The sequence below is a fragment of the Tamandua tetradactyla genome, chromosome 3 (assembly GCF_023851605.1).
Source record: "Tamandua tetradactyla isolate mTamTet1 chromosome 3, mTamTet1.pri, whole genome shotgun sequence".
Taxonomy (NCBI): Eukaryota; Metazoa; Chordata; class Mammalia; order Pilosa; family Myrmecophagidae; genus Tamandua; species Tamandua tetradactyla.
The window spans coordinates 26910602-26925052 of record NC_135329.1 but is presented as its reverse complement, the minus strand read 5'-3'; the positions used below and the strand labels follow the sequence as shown (position 1 = coordinate 26925052).

Genomic DNA, 14451 nt, shown 5'->3' with positions numbered 1-14451 from the left:
AATACTGAGGTATGGAGAAGGCGAAAGGAGAAGAGAAAGAAGACGAGGAGAAGGAGGAGGAAGAGAGTTTCTCAAGATGCCATGTGTTAGAGTAGAGACGATTCTGGATCTTTCAATTCATTTCGACGACGTTCGCTACAGTGGCCGCAGTGGCCTGGGTGTAACAGCATGTGTCTACAAAACGTTCTTCCACAACTCAGTGTTTCTGCAGCTGTCTCCCCGCTCGAATTCTCCTCACTATAAAAACAAAACCAAGAAGTGAACCCACTTCTTATGGAACTGTCCTAAAGGGGAACTGTTCCGTGTCGGTAGCAGAGTTCTCATGAGATATTTGTTGTGCATTTATGAATAGTTTTTTTTCCCCCCTCCCTCTCTAGGGAATCCCATTTATGGAGCACACAAGTCTAGTTTCCGTAGGAAAGATGCCAAAGTTGAAACTTGGAGTGGGAGTTAATAAAGTTGGATATTTAAAAAAATCATTTCATGAAGAATTGTGAGCTAAATATCGAACGGACTTTGGATAGGGAGAAAAGCCATTTATTTCTACTCGGGCAAACAGAGGAAAAGTTCCAGCTAAAAAAGGAACAACAACAAAAAGGGAAAATTCTTGCCGGAAGCGTGGCTATTGGGACCTCCACTCATTTCGTTTGTGAAATCCAGACTGGCTGTCCCCGTGGATCGAATTTCCCGGGTTCTAGCCCAACTCTGTAGTTCCGTCTGCATAGACTGAGTCGCCACCGGTGTGTGTCCCTACGGTGGGAGTGATGGTCCTGGGGCGGGGGTGTGTGGCTCTCACACCTACGAATTCATCCCAGGGCCCCACTTAACCAGAACCCGTTCGGGAGAGCGATTTCTAAGACAAAAATTTCGAAACTCAGACCGGGAGAGACGCAGTTCCTGGAGATAACTGGACCGGACAAGATTAGAGAAACCCGTCTAAAACCAATTAGGAGAAAAAAATGAACATTTCTCACAGAGGTGCGGATGTGAAACTTGCGAAGGAAAAAAACCGGGGTGCTCATTTTGGGAAAAGAGTGAACAAAGGGAGGGACAGAGCAAAAGACGGAATATCAACACTCCCACCATTTTGAAATAAATAGATTTTCATGACGAGTCTTAATTTTGATCTTGGATTTTTCTCGACCTCGGCGGGGCAGCGAACGAAGCTTGCGGAAATGAGCCCCGTAGGCGCGCGCGAGCTCTGCGCCCCCACGGAGCCGGGCTTCCCCGGGCCGCAGCTGCGTGCGCCGGGCCCCGTGCGGCTCGGGGCGGGTTTTGTGTCGCTCCTTCGAAAAGGAGATTTGTTCGAATGTAGCCTGAGGCGATAGAGGTGGGAGCGACCCTCCAGGCGCAGCCGCTGCCTTTCACTCCATCACTAACTAAAGCTCCTTTGGCGCGGGTGGCGGATTCCGTGTCCACTCCCTTCCCAAAACCTTCCCACACAAAAGTTAAACCTAACCGGGTTGACAGAAATGCTTCCCGCTCCCCCGAAGGCTGAAGCTCCGCCTCGCGGAGCCCAAGCTGGTCCCCACGCCACCTCTGGCGTGGGATCTTCGTCTCGGCCCGGAGGAAACTTAGACGCCGTCCTCTCGCCGCCATAGGGGCCAGTATAAGGTCCGCGGCGGTTCCAGCAGCAGCCCGCGCTGCGGCGGGGAGGGCGCCCCTAGCGCAGCGGGACAGCAGCGGCACCACCGCCCTCCCGGGTCAAAATTTCGGGGCCAAGGCAACTCTGACTATCTCCAGGCGGAGCTCCCTGGCCCCCTGAACTTGCCCCGAGGGATGGAAGCGGGGCGCCCACTGTGCGCCGCCGTCTGCTTTGGGGAAGGCAACAGGGGGCCCAGATAAAGGACCGATTCATTAGCTTCCTGAGGGGCATAATTTGGGTGGCAGCTGTTAAGGGCAAGAGAAGCCGGCGTCTTCGACCCGGGCTCTGTCCTTTAACCCCCTCCAATACGGGCATGAGGGGCAGACGGTCCGGAAGAGGCCCGGGTCCACTGCTGCCAGGCGACCCCTCGGGCTGCACACCGCACCTTTGCCCGGCAGCGCAGAGGTCCAGCTTACCAGAGGCCCCTTGAAAAAAAAAAAATCACTGGACTCAGTGCCATGTCTTTGAGGGGCTCACCCTGGGCGCAGATCCCAGTTAAGGATGGGCAGGAAAAGTTACTCAAGGTTCGGAGAGATAGCGAGAGAGGGCCTGGGTACAAGACTCCGGGTTGTTAATTTTTACGGGGGCCGAAATTATTCACAAAACGTGCATATTCAGAGAACTACCCAGTGGAAACAAGGTAGTTTCATCCCTACAAATTTATTTCCCACCTTCCCTCCTTTCCTTGGACAACTCCTCCCTACTTGACTTACACAATAGACCCTTTCCCTGTTTGACGCCCAATTGCCCTGCGTGGCTCCCCGCCAGTTTCTTGTCTAACGGGGCAGACAAGACAGAGCCCTAGTGGTCCGGGTGTCCCAGTCACCACAATCTAAAGGCGGGGGTTTCACATTCTCCTCCCCCTAAATCAACTATCCCTGTCGTTCAGCTTCGGGTCTGTGCAGAGGCGACGGCTCGCTTGGGTTAGGTTTTCAAGCGAATCTCCGCAGTAGAGACCTGTGCATCTTGAGCGCGATTCAGCCGGCGCAGTCTGGAGTCGCGGTTCGCACCCCGGGTGGGGTGGAGGCGCCGACGGGTCCCTTTCTCAAGAGAGTGGCATTTTCTCAAAGTGCGAGCTTCCTGTCCGGCCAGGCAAGTTGCAAGGCGCTGGGTCCTCTAGCGGCAAACTCTCGCAGTTCATTCGTGAGCGCTCACCTACACCTAACGGGATCTGGTCGGGAGTCAAATCACGCTCAGATTGGAGTCCTAAGTGGGGTGGGGGGTGGGGGGGAGTCTCCTGAACGTAATCCAGGCTTTCGCAAAGGCCCTCTCAGTAATGAGGCCGGGAGACTCCGGCGCAGTCGCTCCAACTACGGAACAGCTGATTGTCTCCTCCTCGGCAGATGGTCTTTGAGCACAGATTTGCATTCATTGTCTTCAAATCTGTTTTCGCGCTGGTGTTCTAGATTTCAGCAGCAGATCTATGTACAGATCAGAATACAAAAGGAGAAGCAAGAAAATAACACCCAGCCAGGAGGATTTTAATAGCACGGCGAGCTGCCCGGCGTAGTTAAAAAGCCGTCTAGGGTTTCAGCAGTTTGGCAGAGCTGCCGCCGCCTCCCGGCCACCGGCCCACAGCGAGCACTGCGGCGACCGCGCGCCGTGGGCAAAGTTTACGTGACTCCCCAGCTCTTGCCCCTCCCCGGGACTTCGGGAACTCCGGGTGGCGCGGAGAGGGGGAGGGGAACGGAGGGGGTGGCTCCCGGGAAATCGCCCCGGCGGATCTCGCACTCAGCCTGCGGTGATCTGTCAGCAACCTCTCATCTGCACGGGGCCGACTACCATTCGTTCCCGCCCCAGGGCACTTTCCTCAGCTCCGTGACCGTTTTATTTATTTGAACAGCACTTGAGCCTCGTTCGTCTCCCCCCTCCATCTCACTCTGCTTTCATTCACTATATATCCGGTCTCTCTCTCAATAGCTTGGAAACCGTACACAAAATCTGTGTCACCATATAACTCCAGGAGGCTGGGGGAGCCCATTCAGGGAACCGGCTTGCTCTAAGGAACGTTTGTACAAACATGTGGCCACACTCTCCGTTTCTTCACAAACAGGTCTGTTTGCAAACAGACCTAAATTACAGGGAGAATGAATATGCCTCCGGGCAGGCTGGAAAAACCGGCGGCTAGACGCACTACCAACTAAGACTTCCGGCTCTCGCGGTCCGGCGGAGCAAGTGGGATCCCAACCCGGAGATCCCCGTTACCCCGCGTCACTGCAGGGTTTGGGGGCTCCCATCCCGCGCACGCACACGGGGTCCAGACAAGGACTCGGAACCCGCAGCTTTCTGTCCCCTTTCACCTCCCAGACTCGGAGCAACGCCGAGCGTGGCGCGCGCCGCGGGAGGACGTCGGCCCGGCCTGCCCGGCGCTGGCCAATCCCGAGCGTCCATGCAAATGAGGCTCCTTTTCGGGCCGCGGCTCCGCCTCCAGCGGTCCGGGCCGTAGTAACCCATTCATGGGGCCGGCGCTCGGCGGTAGCCGGGCTCTGCGGCGCTCGCTGCCACCGCCTCCTCTCTGCTCCGGGTCTTCCCCTTCCTTTTACAACTGATCCTGTTGGGATTTTCCCCCCCTCTAAATTGGAGCGGTGGGGAGGAGTAGTGGGGGGGGGGGGGAGAGGGAAGGCAGGAGGTAGGGGAGAGATTAGGCAGCCATCAATCTCCTCCCGTTTCTCCCAGAACAGGTGATGCTTCTAAATTGTGATCACTTTCTGGATGCAGAGCTGCGACTGGAAGGATGCGATCGACCTAGGGCAGAGGGGCTGAGGAAGCAGATCTGAACTTGCGGAGGATAAAACACCAACTTTGTCTACATCAATCCGCCACCTTGCGTGTGAAGCAAAGGACCGGTTATCTTTTATTTATTTACTTTTTTCCCAAGAAAGACTCAAACTTCAGCACTCGATCCCTTTTCTTGGATTGCTTTGGAGGGAGACGGTTTGGTGGCCGCGTTGGAAACAGGACTGCGTTATTGTTAACTCCTTTTTAAAGCGAGTAGAGGATCAGACTTTTTAAATGTTTGGGATTCAAGATACTCTAGGAAGAGGACCAGCTCTGAAAGAGAAATCGCTGGGCTCCGAGATGGATTCGGTCAGGTCCTGGGTGCGGAATGTCGGCGTGGTGGATGCTAACGTCGCGGCGCAGAGGTAACGAGACGGTAGCACAATTATTATGCTCTCCAAGTCTCCCCCTTGTTTCCTCTCTCAATCTCACTGTCCCTCTTTCTGTCTCTCTCTCTCTGTCCCGCTCCCGCCCCCCAGCCTCTACCCTGCTCCCCAGCATTCTCTCCCCCACTCGTCTCCATCTGTCGCTCTGGCCCCACACGTTGGGGCTTGCCCTCGGGCAGGCAGGTCGCTGCAGCCAGGGGAACACTTACCCGGCAGCCAACACTGCAGATTTTGAACTGCCTGGGTCGTTTGCGTTTCTCCCCACTCCTTCCCCACAGACCACTCTTCCGGAAGAAAAATAACAAGATTGCATCCAACACCTCGCAGGTCGGCCCCTAATCCTCCGAGACCGGCCTGGCCCCAAGCGGGGTGTGAGGACAGGAGCTGGGCGCCACGGCCTCGCAAGAGAGCGGGCTTCCCGGGGACTGCGGGTTTCACCACGCCGCGTGTGAGCGCCTCTCCTCCAGCATCTTGACGGGCGATTCCTGGAGGCCGGGAGCTCCGCGGTCAGATAGTGGCGGCGGCGATAGGAGCGGGAGAGGCCGGGGCGGCTCCCCCGGAAGGCGAGGCGGCCGGGAGCTCAGGGAGGAGGGGGGTGGGAAAGAGGCTGGGAGGGTCGGAGATAAAACAGTGGGCCAAACGCAGGGGGGCAGGGAGGAGGAGAGAAAAGAGACGAAGGAAAGAAGAAAAGATGAAGAAGTAACAGTGAAAGGAGCCGTAGAAGATGAAAGAGGTCGGGAAAGAGGACACGCAGTCCTGGGGATCACCAGCCATTAGTTTTGTGGGTCTCTGAAGTTGACTTTGTTTCTAGAGCGTCTGAGTGCTGGGACAGTGAACGCCTTGTACACGGAGCCACCCCAGGAAGACATCTGTTCCCTCCCCCGCCCCCCCCCCCCACCATTGAGCTGGGATTTATGGCCTCCTTGTCCTTCTCTGCGAGAGACAGCCCCCTTACCCCAAAGAACCCACAAACTTCTCCCCAAGCCTGTCGCCTCCCGATCCACTACCCTTGCCATCCACCTCTACTCCTCAACATCACACGGAGAAACTACTCCTTTCCCAAACAAGCCAAGACTCCAGGTATCCCGGGTAGAACGAACATGCCTCCAACCTTTTTAGGAGCAGCAGCAGCAGTGGCATCGCTCCGGAGTCGGCGGCGGCTCTCGCGCTTCTGCTAGAGCCACCGACGCGCGGGTATCCCTCCCGCAGACTGCACACTGCCGCCGCTGCTTTACGCAGCGGGTCTGGGATCTCGTGCTGGAGGCCGAGGGATATTAGGCAGCTCCGCGGAGCCCGCTCCGCGGCGCATTTCTTTAGCTTGGCTCCTTAAAGACATCTCCCCCGCCTTTCTTCCCCAGATTAAATAGTTTTTCAAAAAGTTGTAACAGGTAGCCCGGGTAGTGGTGGTGGTGGTGGGGATTCTAGCCGAAAAGCTATGCTCCTCAAAGGAGTAGGAGCGCTCCCTACCCGGAGCACAAAGCTGGGAGACCCCAGCGCAGCCGGGCACTCCGGCCATCTGCGCGCTGTCTGGGCCCGGGAGTTTCGGGCTAAATATGGCCTTGTGGCCAGTTTGGCCGCGGCCGTGACAGGTCGGTAGGGAGAGGTGTGCATACCCTCGAAACGCTCGAAGGTGCCTGTTTGGACCCCCCCAACTTTAGTTTCGCTGTCAGCAGGTTTGGCTGGCGCCGCGGCGCGGGGGGGGGGGGGGGGGGGGGCGCGGCTGAAGCGGGGATCCCCTCAGCCCCAGGCGAGGACGCTCTTTGCGTTTTGATAACATTGACACTTCTCCAAGCCCGGTGGCTCTCTGTTGTCTATGGGGGTGGGGGGTGGGAGGTGGGTGGCTGGGGTGGAGAGTGCGGTGTTTCCGCAGTGTCACGTCGTCCGCGGTGGCCCGCTCTCCCCCATGTCGTTCGTGGACATTTGCCCCACTGCGGTCCCGAGCTCAACTTTCCGGAAGAGCGAGGAAAGTAGAGTGAGGACCGAGAAACCTGGGCTTTGAGCTTTCTGTCGGTTCCCTTTCGGGGCGTTCTATCTCACCGCCTTTCGCAGTTATCTTGGGAAGTTTTTTGGCGGGCCGTGGCACCAGGATAGGTAATTCAAATGTAGATGAAAGAAAAGGGTCACGTCTTCAAAAGTCAACGAGATACTTATTATCCTAACTCCGGGTCCCATCTCATGGTTCTGACCCAGCCCGCTGAGCCACCTGAGGGAGAGGATGGAGGAGGCTGGAAGAGACAGGACAAGATTCCCTCTGGGAACCGCTCGGGGCTTCCACAGCCCCGGTCCTTCGGTCTCCACTAAAGGCCGGCGGGTGAGCCGCCCCGGGCTGGGACACGCAGAGGCTGGATCACCCCACGGTGGCGCAGAACTGCCCGGGACGTCGGCCCTGCCACCAAAATCCCGCGGCTAGGGCGAGTCCTCTCAGGAGTGCCCACTTACTCTTCTGAATTGGGAAAAGGCCTAACGGGGACCGGGTGTCTGAACCCAGCATGTGGGTCTTCACCCCTTTGTGGTGTTTTGTGGGCATGTCGGTAACGTCGTGTCTTTCTCCCTTTCCCGTGTCCGTGACGCCCCACCCCCACTCCCGCCCGCCCGGTGTCTCTTCCTGCGCAGCGGGGTCGCCCTGTCCCGGGCCCACTTTGAGAAGCAGCCGCCTTCCAACTTGAGAAAATCCAACTTCTTTCACTTTGTCCTGGCGCTCTACGACAGGCAGGGGCAGCCGGTGGAGATCGAGCGCACGGCCTTCGTGGACTTTGTGGAGAACGACAAAGTAAGCGGAGATTCCCCTCCCATTTCCCTCTGCGGCCTAATAATTCCCTCCTTGGGAAGCACTAAAGATTCCATCTGTCACTCGCGACACTTTTCCGCTCATCATCAGGGATGGTGAATAGAGGCTTCTCACTCCCATCCTCTAATTCACTCAGGTTTCCTGGCACCTTCTCCTGCCCGGGCTCTGACACCCAGTGCTGCGAGAGCTCTAGAAGCTCTGCCCACCCAGGCTCCCGGTCGTTAGTAGCTCCTGGTCATGGACTGACCTTGGAGCAAAAGCTTTTCCAGCTAAAACAGAGTTAAAAAGTATAACCAAGGCCACCCTGCCCTTCTCTCAGTTACCTTTATTACTTTGCACCTGCCAGTACAAAGTGAGGTGAATTGACACTAAATGGAAACCCACAATTCCCAACCCAGCCCGTTCCCCCCACTTTCACTTCCCAACACAGCACCTTCTCTGATCCTAGAGTTTTGGGGTTGGTGTTGAACTCTAATGAAGGGTAATTTCTAAGCCAATGATGCCAAAGGAAAGCCCCTTGACCTCTATGGGCTTCAGTCTTCACATTTGTAAAATGCAGGCTTTAGAGCAGTGTTCTTCTTGAACCCTGGGACCCCCATCTCTGAGCCGGTGGCCCCTGCAGATTCTGATCCTGGAGGATGTAGACAGAATGCTGCCCTTCCAAGTGAAGGGTCCCTTTCCCCTTCCTGCCGAGAGATACAGTGGAGCCTTATAACACAGACCAAGGCCCAATGGGTTGGATGGGAACCTGTTTAAAGGCAGCACTTGCACCGTGTCCTAGTCAATGAGGCTTGGGGGACAATTTTGAGGGTGAGGGACACAGGCAGAGGGGTCATGTGGCCGCGAGCCAGGGCAAGTTTCCAGATTCAGCCAGAGGCAGGCAGATGCTCCTAGCCTTTGACCCTGGGCCTGGGTAGGGGTTGGTCAAAGCTGGCGTTTTGACCGCGAAAGGAGGTGGGCAGCGGTGTGGAGAGGTGCTTTCTGCTTTTTCCCTCCTTTGGAGGGTCTGGAAAGCGTCGGGAATCGAAAGCCACTTGTCTTTTCAGGAACAAGGCAACGAGAAGACCAACAACGGCACCCACTACAAGTTACAGCTCCTCTACAGCAACGGTGAGAGCCCGGGCGCGACTTTCACCTGGGAGTGAGCGGGCCGCGGGCCCAGTGGCCGTAATTTTCATTGACCAGGAAGGCCGTCGACCTTGCGGCTGTCGCCGGTGGGCGGCCCTTAGGGCGGACCCCGGGAGAATAGGGCTGAGGGAAGTTGGGGCAGGGGGGAGCGGGAATGTGTGGTCTCTGCTCCCAGGACCGCTCAGCCTAGGTCGGGGCTCCAGGGCGACCAGAGGTTTGGGGGGCCCGGCAGGGATCCTCAGCTTCTGACTTGTGCGCGCCCCCTTCCCCCCGCAGGCGTCCGCACCGAGCAGGACCTGTACGTCAGGCTCATCGACTCGGTCACCAAGCAGGTGAGTCCGGCGGGTTACTCGGGTTCCCTTCCCGCAGGGCTCCCAGCGCCCTTCTTCCCGCCCAGCTCCCCACCCCCACCCCACCCCAGCGTGTCTCTCCATCGGTCTCCTCCTGCCTTCCCTCTCCGCCTTCCACAATCTACTGGGGCAGACTTTATACCCCCCTTCTCCCCAACTCGCACCTTGTCCGCCTTGGAAAAAAAAGTTTTCCCCTTCAAATGTCCTTTTTCTACCCGACTGGGGAGACGCTGCGGGAGGCGAACGAAGAAATGAACAGAGAAGACAAGTATTGGGAAACTCAGCCCTTGCAAACATCCCCTTTTGCTAAGAAATATTTCCTCCCCGGGACAAACGAGTTACTGCGCTTGAATTAACCGCCAGCCGCTCAGGTCCCGGGCTGCGCCCTGAAACTCATAAAGAGGTGGCAGAAAATGAGAGGGGAAAAAAATGAGTTCGTGCTTGTTCTAAAGTTCTCTTTTTGCCCCTCCACCCCTTTTCTTGTCTTCCCTTCCTGCTTCCCACTTCTTTCGCAGCCGATAGCTTATGAGGGACAGAATAAGAATCCGGAAATGTGCCGAGTTCTTCTAACGCACGAAGTGATGTGCAGGTAAGAGCTGCCTTTCCCTCAGGGCTTTGCTGGAAAGCCGGGCAGGTGAGCGGCGCCGGGCAGGTGAGGGGCGCCGGGCAGGTGAGGGGCGCCGGGCAGGTGAGCTGCGCTGAGCAGCTGAGCGGGGCGGGCCCAGCTCGCGTGCGCTCCTGGGGCTTATTTTCAGGTGTGCAGCGAGGGACTGGCCCCGGGGGCTGAAGTCTCTAGAACTCCCTTTAAAGCAAGTTACTTTAAGGCAAGTTACTTAAGTCTCCCTTCCCTTTAAAGCAAGTTACTTAAGGCGTTTCCGTTGGGATGGGGACAGGTAACCCAGACCGACTCAGGATTCCACCCCCTCTGGTATCGCAGGGGTTTCCTCCGCCGAGTGGAATGCCGCCACTTTGCCCTCTGTCCGCCGCAGAGCGCAGGGTCCGGCCGCCCCAGGCTGCGTTTGGAATCGGGAACTTTCCCCGAAACTATCTTAGCTGGAGATCCGCGACGGCTGGGTTCCCGCGGGGTGGGCCAGTTCTGAGTAGATTTCTAGGCGCGGCCACTTGTGGAGTTACCGATTCACTTCGAGTCCAAGTATGGGAACGACTGGTAACCCGAGTGAGGGCTCACCAGCGGGTCCGGCCGCACATTTCCGAGAAGCTTCCTACCCCTCCCCCTGCCTCGTCTGTCACTTCTTCCTCCCGGGCTGTTACCTGTCCTATGATTTCTCGTGTCAGTGGAGTTTCTTAGGTCAGGCAGAACTACCAGGTAAAAAAGACCAGTGCGGTGGGTGGAAGGGCCAGGGAGAGGATCCCATCCGGGAAACATGGTGCCCGTAGCAGCTCCTGATTCGCAAGTTATCAAGGGTGCATGCTACTCTCCTTTCTATACTTTCTCCCATCTTCCTTTCAGCTTCCTTTCAGAGACACAATCTATCCCATTTTCAGCCTGCAGATCGGCCTCTTTCTCTTGAATTTCTTTTGTTTTTTTTTTTTTTTTTTAAATAGAAGGAATTCATCCACAAACGTATTCACTCTTTCAAGAAATGTTTGTTAAATGCCTAATATGCGCTAGGAATAGGACTGGGTGTTGGAGATCCCTCAGCAAATGAGAAAGAATGTAAAAAAAGGAAACTCATTGAAGAACGTGGCTACTTTATTATAAAAACTTAAATGTCTACTGCACACACCTTTTTCTTCTTCCGAAATCCCTGATAAGAGGGAACCCTTCAACTCTTCCTTATTCTGCTGTTGCTTCAGTGAATGTCTTCGAACTCTAGACTTGCTAGTTTTAGGTAATTGCAGGCTGTCTCTTTTGATACAGATTGTTTTATGGGCAGTTCCCAGCAGGCAGCCCCTACCAGCCTCCCCAACCTAATCAGAAAGAAACCGTAACAATCAGACGTGTTTGTTTTGGTTTTGACCAAGTATTAGAAAAACAAACTTGCCAAATGTAAATTTCAACCCTGCCAGTGGCCTCAACTGAGAGAAACTGAGGTTTCATTTACCTGAGTAGCTGGGGTGAAGCCTTGGGAGTGGAGTAAGCAGAAAGGTACTCCCTTATCCCAGGGACACCCAGGAATGCCCCTTGATAGATTACTTCAGAAAGAAATACATTTCCAAGATGCACTTCTGTGTCATACCTAGATTAAATATAGCCCTTTGATTTGGTTGGTTAATCCAAGGGCAGCTTTTTCTTTCTCTCTACTCGTTTAAATGTCTTAGTTTGGAGAATTATGTTCTTAAAACAAAACAAAATAAAAAACTGGCCCATTGATGAATCATGCCTATCATTTTAAACAATGCTTGCATGCCCCCATCCAGCTGTAGTTACGGCTGACGTTTTTATTTTTCAGCCCAATCAAATCCTCCTCACTTTATGCTGTTTAAGTAGCAGCATCAATTTTTAAAGCCTGTAGTTTAGTCTGCATTAGTAACACAATATAAAAATTTAATGTACTGTAACTTCTCTGCATTGGAAACCTGGGAAGATGCTCTGTTATTTTCTTCCCAAACTAGAATTTTAAAGCAAATATTAATTATGGGTAAATCAATGACCCACTGAATTAGTACTATATTTGTAGTATGTGTGTTGGTTGTGGGAGATGCGATAGGGTGTGCGGCAAACACTGGATGCATCTAAAAGGGAAAGTTTTCATTCAATCTGTTAGTTAGAGCTGGTTTGTTCTCCCGTAGGGCAAAACGCTCCTTCTTCCATATTTTGTGGGGCAGTTATGGCAGTCAACATTTGAAAGATGAGTCAGATGCCCAGTTCCTCAGCAATTATTGGCTATACTCAATCTCATTTGCATGGCATTCTTAGGCATACCTGGGCACTTCCCCGAATGTTGTCTTTGTTCTATAATCTTTAGTAAAAGGCTCATCATTTGGTGTTTAGCTTGGATGGGGCAAACCTAGAAAGGGGACAAAACAAATAAAAATAGTTTTCCCTTCGTTTCCCAATTGTCTCTGCTCCTCTTTCCTCTGCTTTAGTTCATTTTGCCAATTATTTGCAAGGAGAAATCTAGTTGTTATGTCGCTGCCAGCCACCTCTGCGCCCTCAATGCTCAGAGGGTTAAAAGATATTATAATTTGAACAGAAGTCGTCTCAAGGCCTACAGCTGGCTAATAACAGAGTTGTATTGAGCGCGAGCAAACCCCACAGCTGTGACTTTTCGCCACAAGGCGCAGGCTAGACAGGGCCCTAATCAGATGGGCCAGCCGGGCAGTGGGGCCAGTGTCTTTATCGGCCAGATGGTGTGAATTTAGACACTTTTGTTATGCAATCGCAGGGAGGAGTTGGGGAGAAGAAAACAAAACAAAAGCCACCATGCTGTGTGCTTATTTGAGTTTGAAATTAGAGACAGATTTTTGAAAGTTGAGGGTTGAATTTTAAAAACCATTTTGAAGGGGAAAGGGGCACATTAGCTTGTCTCGAACAGGGGTTTGGTTGACTGGACACCCCTGTGTACACGGCTGGGGTTTTTTTCCACCCCCCTGCTGTCTTTCATCCCTCTTCTTTTTCCCTTTCTGAAAAATCCAGGTAAGATTCAGGATTGTGATTAAATTCCTTCCTCTTTCTTTCCTCAATTGCTGTGTCCTCTGTCTTTCCCTCTTAAAGACTCAGTGTGGAAATAGGGAAGATGAAAGAGGCCTGTAAACAAATTGAGAACATTTTAGGTAAAAGGTTCCCCAAATAAGTACTAGAATAAAATATACTAAGCCAAGACAAACAGAGGAACAGGGGAACAGCTTTCATTTTCATTCATTAGGATAAAAGGGCACTTCTGAGCACTCTCTGTGGTAGTTAGAAACACAATCTTAACCTATTGCCAAGTTCACTTTATTTTATTATTGTCTTCTTTTCCTATTTTATAGTCATTTTCATTTTTTTTTTTACAAACACTTATCAGAAACAACAGATTTAGCAACTTGCTTGTTAGACAATAACCCCAAAGCCTTTTAACTAAAGTAGCCAAATCTGAAGTTGGTCACTAGGGCTTTGTCTATATAGCAAAAGGAAGGGAGAATTGAGTTTGTAATCTGAGTAATTCAGGGACCCAATTCCTTGGCATTAAGTATCCCCATATCTGATCCCAAAGTGATTGGGGAGTGTGGATTCCTGAATGCCTTCAATTCTCCACTTCTCTTTGCTTATGTTAATATTGCTGATTCGAGGACTGAATGCCATTTAAGAAATAAAATAAAAAACAACCAGCACATACAGACTGAGACGTTTTCTTTAAAAAATAAAAGGGAAAATAATTAGCTTTGGCTAACTAAGAGACCCAGAGAAATTTGAAGAAAGATTGAAATGGGGCAAATACAACCGAGTCCTATTGTTTTTGTACCTTTACTGCTATTGTCCAACAGTCAAGTGAATGTCTCCTACTTCTGTTCTATGCTGAAAATATCAACATTAGAGATTATATTTAAATATTACTGTTGGAAAATGAAAGATTGGGTCCTAAAGTTTCTCTGCATTTTTCTTTGAATACCATTTCCTTCTTTGAGTTGAATCCCCCACATTGTATTACACTGGCTCCAGGCTTACATTTTTATCTGTTTTTCTTCTCCTCCAGAGGAAATCCCCATGGAAAGCAGCTGAATTCAGCTGAGCAATTTTGCAAACTTCCTCAGCTTCCTCAGAATCCATTCCTACCCAAACTAAACAGATTGGCAGGTTCTGGCAGCATGGGCTCTTCTAATTAAATTGTACACAGCATCTCACACAAATTTGAAGTTAGGTTGACATGCTGGGATGTCAAAGGAGGGTCTAGCTTGAAGGTCTTGAGGTAACTATCATGTATGGCTTTTTTGAATTGTGTTGCTAATAAAAGAACTTTGCCTGAGCTGCAGAGGCATTGCATTGACATAGGCAATATACCAGAAATAGTGGAGGTGGGAGAGATGGAAATGGGTGGGGGTAGGAGTTGGGAAGAGTGCAAGTTTCCTGGGAGGTGGGAGAGCAGCTGGCCAGCATTTTTATTGGTGCTAATCTTGGGTAGAATTGAAAGTTTAAAACTTAAGACCTAATATAATTTCAAAGGCAAAATATTATTTCCAAAAGTTTTGGTGGCTAACTGTAGTGTTTAAGAAAGTTGACACAAATTTTCCTTGACTTTCTACTAACTTGATTAAGTTTCTTGAAACCTCATTGAGTCCATTTGGTCAACATTTTTAGCATCTCTCAAGGATATCTTATTTTCTAAGAATGTTATGGTTCTTCACGGAATAATCCACATATCTCTGCAAAAAGAAATATTGAAATATTTTACATCTTTATCAATTTATTTTTAATTCTGTGATGGATCAGAG

The 14451-nt window shown here is 52.1% G+C and overlaps 1 protein-coding gene across 1 annotated transcript in view; it reads left to right on the top strand.

Annotated features, from left to right (window-relative positions):
• The first annotated feature begins 4100 nt into the window (after window positions 1-4100).
• The window catches only part of EBF2 (EBF transcription factor 2), a 190235-nt gene continuing 179884 nt past the window's right edge, over window positions 4101-14451 (top strand). Inside the window, exons 1-5 of the mRNA XM_077152833.1 lie at window positions 4101-4788; window positions 7423-7579; window positions 8644-8707; window positions 9002-9057; window positions 9591-9664. Of these exons, the coding sequence (XP_077008948.1) occupies window positions 4658-4788; window positions 7423-7579; window positions 8644-8707; window positions 9002-9057; window positions 9591-9664 (482 nt within the window). The 5' untranslated portion in view covers window positions 4101-4657. The remainder of the gene's footprint in view (window positions 4789-7422; window positions 7580-8643; window positions 8708-9001; window positions 9058-9590; window positions 9665-14451) is intronic.